Source organism: Stegostoma tigrinum, chromosome 9 (assembly GCF_030684315.1).
Source record: "Stegostoma tigrinum isolate sSteTig4 chromosome 9, sSteTig4.hap1, whole genome shotgun sequence".
Classification (NCBI taxonomy): Eukaryota; Metazoa; Chordata; class Chondrichthyes; order Orectolobiformes; family Stegostomatidae; genus Stegostoma; species Stegostoma tigrinum.
In genome coordinates, this window is record NC_081362.1 from 41,135,824 (window position 1) to 41,151,047 (window position 15,224).

A 15,224-nucleotide genomic window follows, 5' to 3' on the forward strand; every position below is an offset into this window, starting at 1 on the left:
CCTTGCTGGAAAACCTCAGTGCATCTCTCTCCCACTGCAATCCACTGGTAATCTCCTCTGCCCTGAATCTACTCAGCAGGTCTGGTAGCCATATATGGGAAGAAAACAACGTTAACAGTTTGAGTCTGGTGACTGCTTGGTTCAGGTGAAAAGTCACTGGACAATAACTCTGCTTTCTTCCCACAGATGTTGCCAGACCTGCTGAGTTTTACCAGCAATTTGTTTTCTTCCAGAATAAATAAATGTTCTCTATTCATTTAACTAAATCCATTTTTAATTGTTTTTTAAAAAATCAAGTATAGCTGCTGATAGTGGAGTCAGAACTGTAGTCAATCTTTACTCATTTCTATATAAAGTAGTTTACTGTGTTGCACATCACAAGCATGTATCTCCGAACCCACAGTTTTAGTCTGTCTGTTTATAACTGTTTCAATTCAACCAGAAGGTTGACAATGACGAGCAGCAATGTGCCCCTTCTGAAATAGATACTAGTGATACTTTAACAAGAAAGTAATCTTTGAAGAAAATGTAGCTGATCAGATTAAAGTGATATCAAGAAATGGTGATGATGCACTCCAGTCCTTTCCCCAATCCAATGCATACCGGTCTCAAAATGCCTGAGGTATACCAGCAAACAGTGTTCCTTCTGCGAGGACACCTAGATGCAGACATAGCTACAGAAGGGAAATAGGCATCCCTTTGACTGCTTCCAACCTGGACCCTTTGATGATGTAAACCTGGCAAAATTTAATCCTGAGTCAACAATGAGAGAGAAGTTAGCCCCTGCCTGTATGTGAGAGGCCAAATCTGTGAGGTGCTACTCCTCCAGCCTTAGGAAATTTCTCTCCTGAGCATGTTACCATTGAGCCTTTCTGCAGCAAGAATGGAAGAAATATAGTCTGTGCTTGGATAAGTGGCTGGAAATTGAATGGCAGTACATCGGCCCAAGTGTCAGATCAGCAGCAGTGAGAAAGATTCCTAGGGGTGAAAAAAGGGAGAGAAAGATAGACTCAGCAAGAGAGAAGAAGGAGAAACTCTCTCACAGACTCAAAGGGTGTGAGAGAGAGAGATGTGTACACTCTGAGAGGGGTGAAAAAAAGGCAGAGACTCTGGGGATGAGAGAGGAGAAACACTCACGCAAACGAAGGAGCAGAAGTAGGCTATTTGGACCCTTCAGCCTGCTTGACATTTCGTAAGATCTGTTTGTATTTCAAATTTGATATTCCCATCGATTCCCAACCTTTGATTCCCTTGCTTAACAAAAATCTCTGTACCTCCACCTTAAAAATATTCAGTCACCTCGCCTGCACTGCCTTTTGAGACCGTTCCAAACTCTCAACATGCGAGAAGAAAAGTTTGTACATATCTCTGTCATAATGGGGTGACCCCTAATTAAAAAATCATAATCTCTAGTTCTGGATTCACCCACAAAAGGAAACAGAATTTCCTATCCCCATCATCAAGACCATTTGGAATCTTTCATATGTCAACAAGACAACCTGCCATTCCAGCGGTCAACCTAATGAAATTCCTTTGAACTGCCTGTAATGCGTTTACATTTTCCTTAAAATAAAGAGGCTAAAATAACACACAGTATTTGAGATGTTGCCTTACCAGTGTTGCAAACGTGACATCCTTACTGTTACAAAAGCAAAATACTGCAGATGTTGGAAATCTGGAATGAAAATAAAGTGATGGAGAAACTCAGCAGGTCTGGCAGCATCTGTGGAGAGAGAAATAGAGGTGACATTTCGAGTTCAAAATATTTGTTCTTCAGAACTGAAAGGGGCTGTGTATCTATGCTTTTGACAGAAGGAGAGGAGGAATGAGTGGAACACATTGTGAGGTGGTGCTATGCGTGATAATGGAGTGAACCGGGGTGTCATGAATGGAATGGTTCTTATGGAATGCTGACAGTGAAGGTGAGGGGGAGTTGTGTTGATGATCTTTTGAATGCGGAGATTGAAAGTGAGGAAACTTTGATCTGGAAGAGGGGATGAGTTGAGGCAGAATTGCAGGTGATGGGTCAACTCATTTAAGTGCTGTGTCAGAAGGAGGAAGCAGTCGTTGATTGAGAAGGAAAGAGGGTGTGTCGAGTGGCATGTCACCTCTGTGGAAGGTGGCATCATCAGAACAGATGCAACGGAAACTGAGAAACTGGGAGAATGGTTTGGAATTCTTGTAGGAAGCAGGATGTGAAGAAATGTAATTGAGGTAACTGGAGGAATTGGTGGCTTTACGATGGCTCTGTTCGACAGCCCATACTCAGAAATTAAAATGTTGAAGGGAAGAGCTCAAGATGGACCAGTTGAAGGTGAGAGAAAGATGGAAACCTGAAGTGAAACAGATTAACTTTAATAATTCCAGATGAGAACAGCAAGCAGTATGGATGTGTTGGAGCAAGATTTGAGAGTGAGGCCTCGTAGTACCGGAACAAGGAATGTACCACATACTAGTCAAAGAAACAGTCACAATAGGTACCCGTTGCTGTACCTTTGACTTGGAGAAAGTGAGACAAGTGAAAGCAAGAGTTATTCAAAGTGAGAATGAAGCTTGCTAGGCAGATGGGGGATTGTTCAGGCCACTTGTCAAGAAAGTGGAGAACCTTCAGGCCGTCCTGATTAGGGGCAACAAATGGGCAAAGGGATTATGGTTGGAGGGCAGTCCAACCCCACCACACCCGGCACCTTCCCCTGCAACCGCAGGAAATGCTACACTTGCCCCCACACCTCCCCCCTCACCCCTATCCCAGGCCCCAAGATGACATTCCACATTAAGCAGAGGTTCACCTGCACATCTGCCAATGTGGTATACTGCATCCACTGTACCCGGTGTGGCTTCCTCTACATTGGGGAAACCAAGCGGAGGCTTAGAGACCGCTTTGCAGAACACCTCCGCTCAGTTCGCAACAAACTACTGCACCTCCCAGTCGCAAACCATTTCCACTCCCCCTCCCATTCTTTAGATGACATGTCCATCATGGGCCTCCTGCAGTGCCACAATGATGCCACCCGAAGGTTGCAGGAACAGCAACTCCTATTCCGCTTGGGAACCCTGCAGCCTAATGGTATCAATGTGGACTTCACCAGTTTCAAAATCTCCCCTTCCCCAACTGCATCCCTAAACCAGCCCAGTTCGCCCCCTCCCCCCACTGCACCACACAACCAGCCCAGCTCTTTCACTCCACCCACTGCATCCCAAAACCAGTCCAACCTGTTCTTCCTCTCACCCATCCCTTCCTCCCACCCCAAGCCGCACCCCCATCTACCTACTAACCTCATCCCACCTCCTTGACCTGTCCGTCTTCCCTGGACTGACCTATCCCCTCCCTACCTCCCCACCTATACTTTCTCCACCTATCTTCTTTTCTCTCCATCTTCGGTCCGCCTCCCCCTCTCTCCCTATTTATTCCAGAACCCTCACCCCATCCCCCTCTCTGATGAAGGGTCTAGGCCCGAAACGTCAGCGTTTGTGCTCCTGAGATGCTGCTTGGCCTGCTATGTTCATCCAGCCTCACATTTTGGATTCACCAGCATCTGCAGTTCCCATTATTTCCAGTCAGGACCCTTCTTCAGAAATAGGGGACTGGGAAGGGTTTTCTGGTTCTTTGGATGGAGGTGTAGGGGCAGGTGTAGCACACTCTGAGGTTGCAGGGAAAGGTGGTAGGGCTAGTGGGGACTGTGGAGTGGACAGTGTACTTGTTTTCAGAATCTCCTGAGGTGATTCCACTGTTTATCAGAACGCTGCTTCTTGGTCTTTTTCTCTGGATGCTTTTATGACAGAAAGCACTTAAAAGGTTTTAAATAACCTTTTATTTTGAGATCACAGCTTACAGCAACAGCTGAAGGAAGGCCAAAATAATTTACTGCTGAGTATAAGGAGAGATCCTGAGCTGGTATAGATTGTATGGCTTCTCAATATTTTGCTCACAGCCTAAGCTATTCAGCAGCCTGAGACCCAATCACACATTACTGGCAGGAAGAAGGCCTTTTGTTGTCAATAAGTGACCACTGGACCACAGACAGATCAGCTACTTGTGGGCTGAAAAGACCTCTCTGCCATTTGATTCATAAGGAAAGTTGACAAAGCAGCTGAAAACGGTTAGGCTAAGCTCACTATTCAGAGAGACTGCTGCAAAGCTGTCTGAGAGCTGTCAACAGTGTGTGGAGCTGGAGGAACACAGCAGGTCAAGCAGCATCAGAGAAGTAGGATAGTCAACTTTTAGAATCAGGGCCCTGATGAATCTCCATACTGTATTGGCTCCTACTCCAGCATCTGAGTTCTTGCGATGTTTGAGAGCTCAGATAGCTGACCTCCACCAACCACAACCATTTTCCTTTGTTCCATATATGCCTCTATTGAGTGGAGACTGTTGCCCTGAGTCCAGTTGACTGCAGTTTTGCCAGGGCTGCTTAATGCCTCACTAAGTTCATTGCAGTCTTGATGCCAAGCTCCCACTTCACCATTGGACGTAAGCTGTTTTGTCCATGTTTGAACTAAGGCTGCAATGAGATCAGGCACTGAGCATCAATAAGCAGGTCTTTGCTAAATAGTTGCTGCTTGTTAACACTTATGATGGAAGGTGCCATCAATTTAAGTTATCTGAGTGTAGACTGATGGGACAATAATCAGCCAGCTTGGAATCATCCTATATTTTTGTGCACAGGACATACCAGTTCAGAATATAGACTATATGGGGATTTTAATGTCTATCATGAATAGTGGCTCAGTAGCAGGACTACTGACCAAACTGGTCAAGTCTTGAAAGACATACCTGCTAGACTGCAGCTGTATGCAAGTGGTAAGGCAACCAACAAGAAGGCAAAATATACTTGACCTCATTCACACCAATCTGCCTGTTACAGATGCGTCTGACTGTGAGAGTGTAAGAATAACTACTTCACAGTCCTTGAGGAGATGAAATCCCATCTTCACATTCAGAACACCTCCACCAAGTTGTGTAGGTGCCTGTGAAGTCTTTGTACTGTAACAAATTGATGTACAAGCCTCCAGTGCTGTTGCTGGAATGTTCTTTGGGCTCATACTGAATTTGCAGTATCCGGACATCTCTTGATACCACTTGGAATGAATCAAGTTCACCAAATACTGGAAGTTATGAAGATGGGGCCCTCTGGAGAAGGCAGGTAGATCGTATACTGCACAGGTTTAGCTGAAGACTGTTGTAAATGCTTCAGCTTTGTCCTTTTGACCGATTTGCTGGACTCCGCAATTAAGAATAGAAATATCTGTGGAGCTGAATCCTCTGGTATGTGGTTTAATTCTCGACCATCATTCATGACTAAATTTGGCAGGACTGCAGAGCTTAGATCTGATCCACTGAGTCTGGAATCTCTTTGCTCTATCACTTGCTGCTAATGTTGTTTGTTATACAAGCAGTCCTGTTTTAGAGTTTCACCAGGTTGACAGTCATTTTTTTAGGTCAGCCTTGTGCTGCTCCTGACATGCTGTCCAGCACTCTTTTTTGAACCAATGTTAATTGCCTGCCTTGATGGTAAAGGTAGAATGGTGAAAATCTCATGCTGTGAAGTTCGAGATTGTGTTTGATTACAGTTCTGCTACCGCTGATAGCCCACAGTGCCTCATGTACCAGTCCTGAATTGCTAAATCTGATCGACGTCTATCTCATTTGGTTCAGTGATAGTGCCATACAGCATGATGGAGAATGTTCTCGATGTGGAGATGAGACTTTATCTCCTCAAGGATTGTGCAGTGGTTGTCCTTTCCCATTTTCTCAATGTCAGACATCTGCAGCAGGCTGATTGGTATGGATTAGGTCAAATATATTTTTCATTCTTGTTGGCTCTGTCACCACTTGGGTGCAGCCACAGTGCAGGCACGTCTTTCAAGGGTTGATCAGCTTGGTCCGTAGTGCTGCTGCTGAGCCACAATTGGTCACGGACATTGAAATCCCCAACTCGTCTACATTCTGCACCTTCCCGCCCTCAGTGCTTCATACAAGTGTTATTCAACATAGTGGACTTCCAAATCATTAGCCTAGAGGACGCAGTATAATGTAATCCATAGGAGCTTGCCCATGTTCAAACTGGTGCCATAAGACTTTGTGTGGTCCCAAACCAATGTTGAAGAACGCTGCAACATCTTTCTCCCAACCGTATACCACTGTTTTGCCACTTCTTTTCCCATCAGTAGAATGTCTCTGCCTGCTCCTGCCCCACCAAAGTCATCTCCACCTATCTGGACTCCATTTTCTTCCCCTTGGCCCAGGAACTCCCTACCTCCATCCATGACACCATCCATGCCCTCCACCTCCTCCAGAACTTCCAATTCCCCGGTCCCCAGCACCTCATTTTTACTATGGACGTCCAGTCCCTATACACCAGCATTCCCCATGCAGACTGTCTAAACGCCCTCTGCTTCTTCCTGTCCCGCTGGCCTGACCAGTCCCCTCCCCCTCCACCGACACCCTCAACCGCTTAGCCGAACTCGTCCTCACCCTCAACAACTTCTCTTTCAATTCCTCCCACTTCGTACAGACAAAGGGGGTAGCCATGGGCACCTGCATGGGACCAAGCTCTCTCTGCCTCTGCAGGTTATGTGGAACAATCCCTCTTCCTTACCTACACTGGCCATAAACCCCACCTCTTCCTCCGTTACATTGATGGCTGTATAGGCGCTGCCTCGTGCTATCACGAGGAGCTCGAACAGTTCACCCACTTCAACACCTTCCACCTCAGCCTTAAGTTCACCTGGACTATCTCTAACACCTCCCTCACCTCCTTGGACCTCTCTGTCTCTCAAAGAAGAATGTGAATCCATTAGAGAGAGTGCAGAAGAGGTTTATGAAAAGTTGATCCAGGGATGATAAATTTAGGAGAATAGATTGGAGAAGTTGAGTCTATTTTCCTTGGGAAGGAGAAAACAAAGAGGAGATCTGATAATTCTCAAAATCATGAAGGATCTGGACAGCATAGAGCAGGGAGAAACCATTCTCATTCATGAGAGAATCAAGTACCAGGGGGCACAGAAAAAAACTTTGCAAAAGAAGCAAATACAAAGTGAAACAGCCATTTGTCAAACAGCCAGTGATTAGGATCTGGAATGTACTGCCTCCGGTGGATGCAGGTTCAATTAAAGTATCAGTGGCTCATTGGTTAGCAGTGCTGCCTAACAGTGTCGGGGGCCTAGGGTCAATTCCTTCTGGGGCAGCTGTCTGTGTGGAGTTTGCATATTCTTGCTATGTCTGCAATGGCTTCCTCTGGGAGCTCGGGTTTCCTCCCACTGTCCAGAAATGTGCAGGCTAGGTTAAATGGCCAACCTAAATTGCCCATAATGTTCAGGGATGTGTAGAATAGGTGAGTTTGGGGAATGGGTCTGGGTGGGATTCTCTGAGGGTCGGTGTGGACTCGTTGGGCCGAAGGGCCTGTTTCCGTATTGTAAGGATTCTGTCGATAATTCAATGGAAAAGGGCAGTATGTGAAGATTTAACTAGGAAGAAAAAGTGCAGGATTACTGGGAAAATATTTTTTTCCTGGTATCTTTGGAGGTTATGCAACTTCCACTTTAGCTGCTGAATCTTTATAGATACATGAATGCTATGGGGAATTGAGTGCATTATTTCCCCGCATTGCGCCTTTTTAATTTAATTTTCCTCCCCTTGTTTTCCGTCTCCTTTTGTATTTTGTTATTGTCATACTGCCTCAGTGAGCAGTGTTTGGAATTTGTTCTTGAGTAGTTTATTAGTTGTTGATGGCTTTTTATTATCTAAATGATGGTCTCACAAAAAGACCTTGTGACACCGATACTGTCCCTATGTCTGGCCTAGCAGGTCGGATTTCAAGGCCCACCTGCCATAGATGTATATGATTAGATTGCTCCGACGAGGAGCTCGAACAGCTCATCCACTTCACTAACACCTTCCACCCCCACCTTAAGTTCGCCTGGACCATCTCCGATCCCTCCTTCCTGGACCTTTCTATTTCCATCTCTGGCAACCACCTGGAAACCAGTATCCGTTTCAAGCCTACCGACTCCCACAGCTACCTAGAGCACATCACCTGTCACCCACCTTATTACAAAAAGGCCATCCCCAAGTCCCAATTCCTTCACCTCCACCGCATCTGCTCTCGAGATGAGGTATTCCACTCCTGGACATCCCAGATGTCCTCGTTTTTCAAGGATCACAACTTCCCCTCCACAGTGGTTGAAAATGCCCTCAACTGTGTCTCTCGCATTTCCCGCAACTCATCCCTCACGCCCCCTCCCCTCAGTAACAACCAAAACAGAATCCCCCTCGTCCTCACGTACTACCCCACCAGTCTCCGGATCCAACGCATCATCCTCTGACACTTCTGCCATCTGCAATCCGACCCCACTACCAAAGACATTTTTCCCTCCCCAGCCTTATCTGCTTTCCGGAGGGACCACTGTCTCCATGGCTCCCTTGTCCGCTCCACACTCCCCACCAGCCCCACCAACCCTGGCACTTTTTCTTGCCCTGCAGGAAGTGTTACACCTGCCCCTACACCTCCCTCAATACCTTCCCCCTCACCCCCATCCCAGGCCCCAAGAAGACCTACCCCATCAAACAGATGTTCACCTGCACATCTGCTATTGTGGTATACTGTATCCGCTGTTGCCGTTGTGGCCTCCTCTACAATGGGGAAACTATGTGGAGGCTTGAAGACTGCTTTGTAGAGCGTCTACGCTCAGTTCACAACAAACAACTGCACCTCCCAGTCGCAAACCATTTCAACTCCCCCCCCTCCCACTCCTTGGACGACGTGTCCATTCTGGGCTTCCTGCAGTGCCACAACAATGCCACCCGAAGGTTGCAGGAACAGCATCTCATATTCCGCTTGGGAACCCTGCAGCCCAATGGTATCAATGTGGACTTCACAAGTATCATAGTATCCCCTCCCCTGACTGCATTCCAAAACCAGCCCATCTTGTACCCGCCTCCCTAACCTATCCTTCCATCTATCCACTCCTCCCACATCAAACCCCCATCTCCTACCTACCAGCATCATCCTGCCTCCTTGACCTGTCTGCCCTCCCTAGACCAACCTATCCCCTTCCTAACTCTCCACCTACCCTCACCTTTACTGGCTCCAACCCTACCTCCTTGGCCTGTCAGTCTCTTCTCCACCTATCTTCTCCTTTATCCATCTTCTTTCCACCTCTCCCTTTCTCCCTATTTATTTCAGAATCCCCTGCCCCTCCCCCATTTCTGCAGAAGGGTCTAGACCCGAAACATCAGCTTTCCTGCTCCTCTGATGCTGCTTGGCCTGCTGTGTTCATCCAGCTCTGCACCTTGTTATCTCAGATTCTCTTGCATCGGCTGTTCCTACTATCTCTGTCTGATTAGCTTATTGTTTTTAGAAAAAATGGTTTCCTGATGTGATTGGGGCAGGGGAAGGGTGATCTGTGAGGAATTTAATTGTCTCCTTTAATGCAGGACTGTGAAATGTGAATAACTGGATGCGGAAGTCAGACTCAGTCCAGCTTCCTCCTTTTACTGATGGAATATTTATCAAATTAACACATGTCATGGTCATACTTTGGATCTCTTATAGACATAGGAACCATGAACATGAGGTTATGAGCTGCCTCATGCTACCGGAATTAGTCGGTGGGGGGGGGGGGGGGGTGTTGGTTGGGATAGGCATTCGTTTTAAGGTGTTCGGTTTCGTTCTGTCTCTCTTCCAGGTCCAGGTGGACATTCCCCTCCCAAATCCAGACCAGCAGCTACGCCCACATTTGACCTGGGAACAGGGTTGAGGGAAGGGGAAGCAGCATGAGCCTTGACTACCTGGGTTATTTAGCCTGTTTCTTTCATACTGCCCCACTTCCTTACAGGTAGAAGGAGATGCAGCATGTATGTAGATGCTAGATTGTAGATGGTAAATTGGGGGTGGTGACCCTAGTAAATTGGATCCAAGACAGATGGTGAAAAAGGAAATAAGACACCGAGCTTATCCTTAATAGAAATATTCACAGAAAGTTTTACAGATCGCTGATTTCTCATGAAAACTCCTGCCCCAACTTCCAGTATCCTAGCAGTCCCTTTTCCTACTCCTTTGAAAAGACAATAGTTTTTAAAAAAAACCAAAACTAACTCACTGAAAGTCCCTTAAAGCCCACTAATACAAATACGAAACTATGATTTAATTCTGCAAATTTCCTTTAATGTTATTCTCAGTGATGATGAAGAACTCCAGTCCCTTTTTAACCACTATTCATAAAAGACTTCAAATGTACCAATGTACACTAGATATACCGTTTTCAAGGTCACCTGGATGTAATCATAAGAGGCAGGTAGGCAGTGATAATGGGAACTGCAGATGCTGGAGAATCCAAGATAATAAAATGTGAGGCTGGATGAACACAGCAGGCCCAGCAGCATCTCAGGAGCACAAAAGCTGACGTTTCGGGCCTAGACCCTTCATCAGAGAGGGGGATGGGGTGAGGGTTCTGGAATAAATAGGGAGAGAGGGGGAGGCGGACCGAAGATGGAGAGAAAAGAAGATAGGTGGGGAGGAGAGTATAGGTGGGGAGGTAGGGAGGGGATAGGTCAGTCCAGGGAAGACGGACAGGTCAAGGAGGTGGGATGAGGTTAGTAGGTAGGAGATGGAGGTGCGGCTTGGGGTGGGAGGAAGGGATGGGTGAGAGGAAGAACAGGTTAGGGAGGCAGAGACAGGTTGGACTAGTTTTGGGATGCAGTGGGTGGAGGGGAAGAGCTGGGCTGGTTGTGTGGTGCAGTGGGGGGAGGGGACGAACTAGGCTGGTTTGGTGATGCGGTAGGCAGTTGGGTCTAACAATGCCCTCCATGGCTTGGATCTGTTGATAGCCACTGTGGCCAGACTCACCTCAGCAGGTGGCCAAAGCGAAGGAGGATGTGGCTGAAGTGCAGCCAGAAATTAAGAAGAAGCATCTTCAAAATATAGTCAAGTGTAGTCTTTGTATATTGGAACACTCAAAGGTCGCAAAAAAAAGGGTGGCATGGGAGACTGTGAAACTCCTTATCAGACCATTGCATGCAATGCCTTTAAAGCCAGATCCTCTGGCCAGAAACGTCTGTGTACAGAATGGCACGGGGGCAATTTTTGCAAGACTTCCCAAAATATGGGATTGGCTTTTCTGGAGCTAATATGAAATTCTGCCCAAATGAGGATCACGTTGGGTGGAAGTCCACCACATGCTTGAGCCACCATGAGATCAAAAGTGTTGTCAGGGTCAAACACAACTTTTCTTAATTTCTGGATGACTTTGTCTGTGAGCTGAAATCTACTGATGCATATCAAGAAGTTCTGGCGACATCTATCCTGCCCCTCTATATTCATTGTGGTCCCTCACTCTGATCCTCTGAGCAGCCCGAGTTATCCTCCTGCCAGCCATGTGAATCTGACTTGGTAAAAGTGCAGTTTCCTGAGTAATGGCTCCTTGATGCAGTTTGCTACTCCTGAATGGGATAAAGTTTGTGGTCAAGGCAACCTTATTCCTAACCTTGGTCAAGCCCTGCTAAAAGACAGGCAATTCCTGCAAGTCACTGAGACCAATGAGGTCTATGAACAGGGACTGTATAACATAGCTGAAGCTTTGCTTCTGGAAAAAGTATGTTGCTACTACATGCTACTAAAGAGGGGCTTTACATAAAAATATCACAGCATGGTCTGCAGGTGCAAAATTGTCACCTGTTTGCAAAGGCATACCAGCACTTGAATCTCTAAGTGGGAAGCTCAGATCTACAGCAGAGACCAATTCAGTCTTCTGTTCTGGAAGAAGTCAACGAGAATTTTCTGTATCTTAGTGACCAACTCTGGCGGATATCAAAGTGGCCAATTGATAGCACAACATGGCAGTCGTTAAATGGTTTATGTTAAGCATTTGGAGTATCTTGTCCAGCACCCTAGTTGAGTGGTGATTTTGACTTCAGCTCTTGCCAGTCCACTGGCCAGACACCCTCATCAGGGTTGAGGTAGATCCCCAAGTAGAGGATAAGAATAGTGCTCCATGCAAAAGTCCTTAGCTTCTCCAGCAGGGGTGCCCATTCACCACTGACTGACAAGAATCTGAAATATCTTCCCTAGCTGATTCTGGCAGAGGATGCTGTAGAGTAGATTTCCTGGCTATCATGTATCCAGCACAGGTCATTTTGAGCTGGGGTAAATGAAGAATGCACATTAATGTAAGTTGAAAAGAAGACCTCCACACCTGACCAGCACACAACAAATCCCATCAACCACCTCCACTAGACGTGTAGGAGTGAGCTAGTAGGTAGCAAGTGAGTATCAATACAGAGGAGTGTAGGGAGATGCATTTGGTAGGAAAAACACTAAAAGACAATATAAAGTGGGGGTACAGGAGCAGGAGCTGATTGTGTATATTGGCAGGACAGGTTGCTCAATCCTAACCTTCAGCATGAGAATCACTTTATCTGTCATATCCACCATATTTACCATGTTCTTTTCATATTTGTCAAAAAGATGAGTTTGTGAAGTACAGAGTACCCCATCATCCATTAATTGTGGATTCTGCAAGTTTATAGTTAAACCCAATTAAACTAGATGAATGTACCCTAATAGTTCAAGTACCTAGTTGGAGAATTATTGTCTTCCATTGCACCCTTTCACTTTACCCACACCATTCCACTTCTGGTGATCCTCTTTCATAATATACTAAATCTAAAGGATTAAAATAATCTTGTGCTAAACTCTATTCTTGAATAAAGAATATTATAACTGTTTACTAATAATTAGCTTTTTATTCAAACTGCTAAATTTTCTTATATTTTATACTAGGTGTTTTTCTAACTAGTTTCTCTATGAATTAACACATGTCTTCCGAAAATTTCACGTGCATTTTCATTATCTACTGGCTCGAGGAAGCACTTAAATTAGTCAACAGGGTTTTCCATTTACCAGTCTGTACTGATTTTGCTTGATAAGCTCGTGCTTCTTAAGTATTTGCTATTTTATCTTGTATGATGGATTAAAAGAGCTTGTCCATAATTAACGTTACACTGAGGAAATAGCTGGTGATTAAGTGGATGATTATATGTATTGGTGGTGGATGTTGCCAGAAATAACATCAGAGCTGATAGAACAGTAAATCATCTGTTGTGATTTTGACATTTCGTGTGTATTGCATTACACAGCAATCAGATACAGCATTCTATCAATGGTTCCTTTCTTCATTGTTGCAGTGCCTTCAGAATTCTTCTAGAAACTGATGAAGACCGGCTGCTAGTTGTTTTCAATCGGGGTCTAATTTTGATGACAGAGGTATAGTAAACTGGATCCTTATACTCCTTGTATTATGCTTTTTTGCAAGACATTAGGCTTATATTCATTGTTTGCTAGTCAAAGATGGAGTAGACAGTATGTTGTGTTGAATTTCAGTTTGTTTTTTAAAAAATTCACGTACACCCATTACAAACTACAGTATACACTCTTTCTTGAAATGTGAAAACAGTAAAGATATTTTATCTGCTAATCTCGCCACAATATCATGATAATATGCAGTTGCTCATTTTTAGTAGATTGGAAAATGCCTGTAGAGCTGTTAATTTATGTCAGTTACTTTCTGACTTTAGTTAAACTGCAACTGCAAATAAACTACTATGTAGTTCTGTCAAATTGTGTTCAAAGGAAATGGTAACATTGTGATAAACTTACTCGGCTAGTAATCCAGAAGCTTAGACCAGTGCTCAAAGAACATTTGTTCAAATCTCTACTATGGCACCTGGAAGAATTTATATTCAATTGCTAAGTGTGGAATGAAAAGCTAGTTTCAGTACTTTCTTTTATCGGCTCATTTGTTCAATGAGTGTGATTGCCAGCAAGAATGACATTTACCGCTAATACCTAATTGTCATTGAGAATCTGGTGGTGAGCTGTCTTCCTAAACCCTGCAAACTGTGTTGCAGAGGTACCAGCACAATCAGTTCAGAAGGGAATTCCTAGTTTTTGACCCAATTATAGTGAGGAAGCAGTTACATTGTTCCAAGTAACTCTCCTCAAGCTTAGAGGAGAGTGTACAGGTGAAGGTGTTTCTACTTTCTGCTGCTCTTATTCTTCTAGGTTATTGATGTGTGTTTGAAATGGAGGAGATTTGGCACATTGCTGCAGTTGCCTCCTATGCATAACTACCGCTATGTGCCAATGTAGGGTGAATCTTTAAGTTGGGATAATGACTCAAAACGGACTGCAACAGCTCAAGAAGGCAGGTCTCCACTACCTTCTCGAGGACAATTAAAGATGGATATAAATGTTGGCTGAGCCAATGAAGCTTGCATCCCATGAAATAAACCTTTCAAAAATTGAGAATATTCCATCAAATAACTGACCTGTGAATGGAAGATGATGGGTAAACTTTGGGAAGTTAGGAAGTCAAATTATTTGTTACAGAATTCCCATTCTTGGATCAGAGAGTGATGCAGAGGCATACAGGTCTACGTTGCACAGGGCATGTGCTAGGCGAGATCAAAGTTAGCAAGATCAGTGTTATTTGATTTAAAAGAAGATCAGTTAGGAACATCTAACAAATGTTGGTTTTGCCAGTGAAGTCCACATCCCGTAAAAGGATTTAAAAAGTATAATACTGGCAACACATTCTTCATAGTAAATACTAATTTAATCCACCGACAACACGCAAAGTGTGTACCATCTTGAAGATGTACAGCAACAATTTCTCTAGTCTCCAATGACAGCATCTTCTAAGGCCATGACCTCCACAAAGTCAAGGATTGCAGGTGCATAGGATCACTGCCTGCAGTCCGCCTCCAAGTCTCTCACTGTCCTGACTTAGAACTATATCACCATTGTTTCACTGTCAGTTGGTTAGAATCGGGGAACGCGCCCTGTGGGTGTACCTCTATTATATCAATTGCAGCAGGCCAAGATGATTCACACCACCACCTTGAGGGAATTAATGATGTGCTGTGAATGCTGGCCTTGCCAGTGACACGTGTCCTATAAGCCAATAACAGAAAAAGGATGTACAGTCAGTGAGATGGAATAGAATGTTTGATTTATTTGATGAATTCCCATCCAAATGTAACAAATAACAAAACAAACTAAGATGTCCTTAGTTCATTCTAAGGCTTGGAGATGTGTCAGATGACAATATATATCGTATTGAGCTTGCCAAGGTAAATAACAACCTTCAATCCATGCTTTAAGAAAGCATCCAATTAGAACATTAAGAAAGCATCCAAAGTAATCAATTGAAAACAAAGCTTCACT

General features: G+C 44.7%; 1 protein-coding gene across 1 annotated transcript in view; it reads left to right on the top strand.

Moving 5' to 3' along the window:
* usp34 (ubiquitin specific peptidase 34) overlaps nucleotides 1-15,224 on the top strand; it is a 329,850-nt gene that overhangs the window by 288,970 nt on the left and 25,656 nt on the right. The window contains exon 70 of the mRNA XM_059648851.1: nucleotides 13,184-13,262. Coding sequence (XP_059504834.1) covers nucleotides 13,184-13,262 — 79 coding nt within the window. The remainder of the gene's footprint in view (nucleotides 1-13,183; nucleotides 13,263-15,224) is intronic.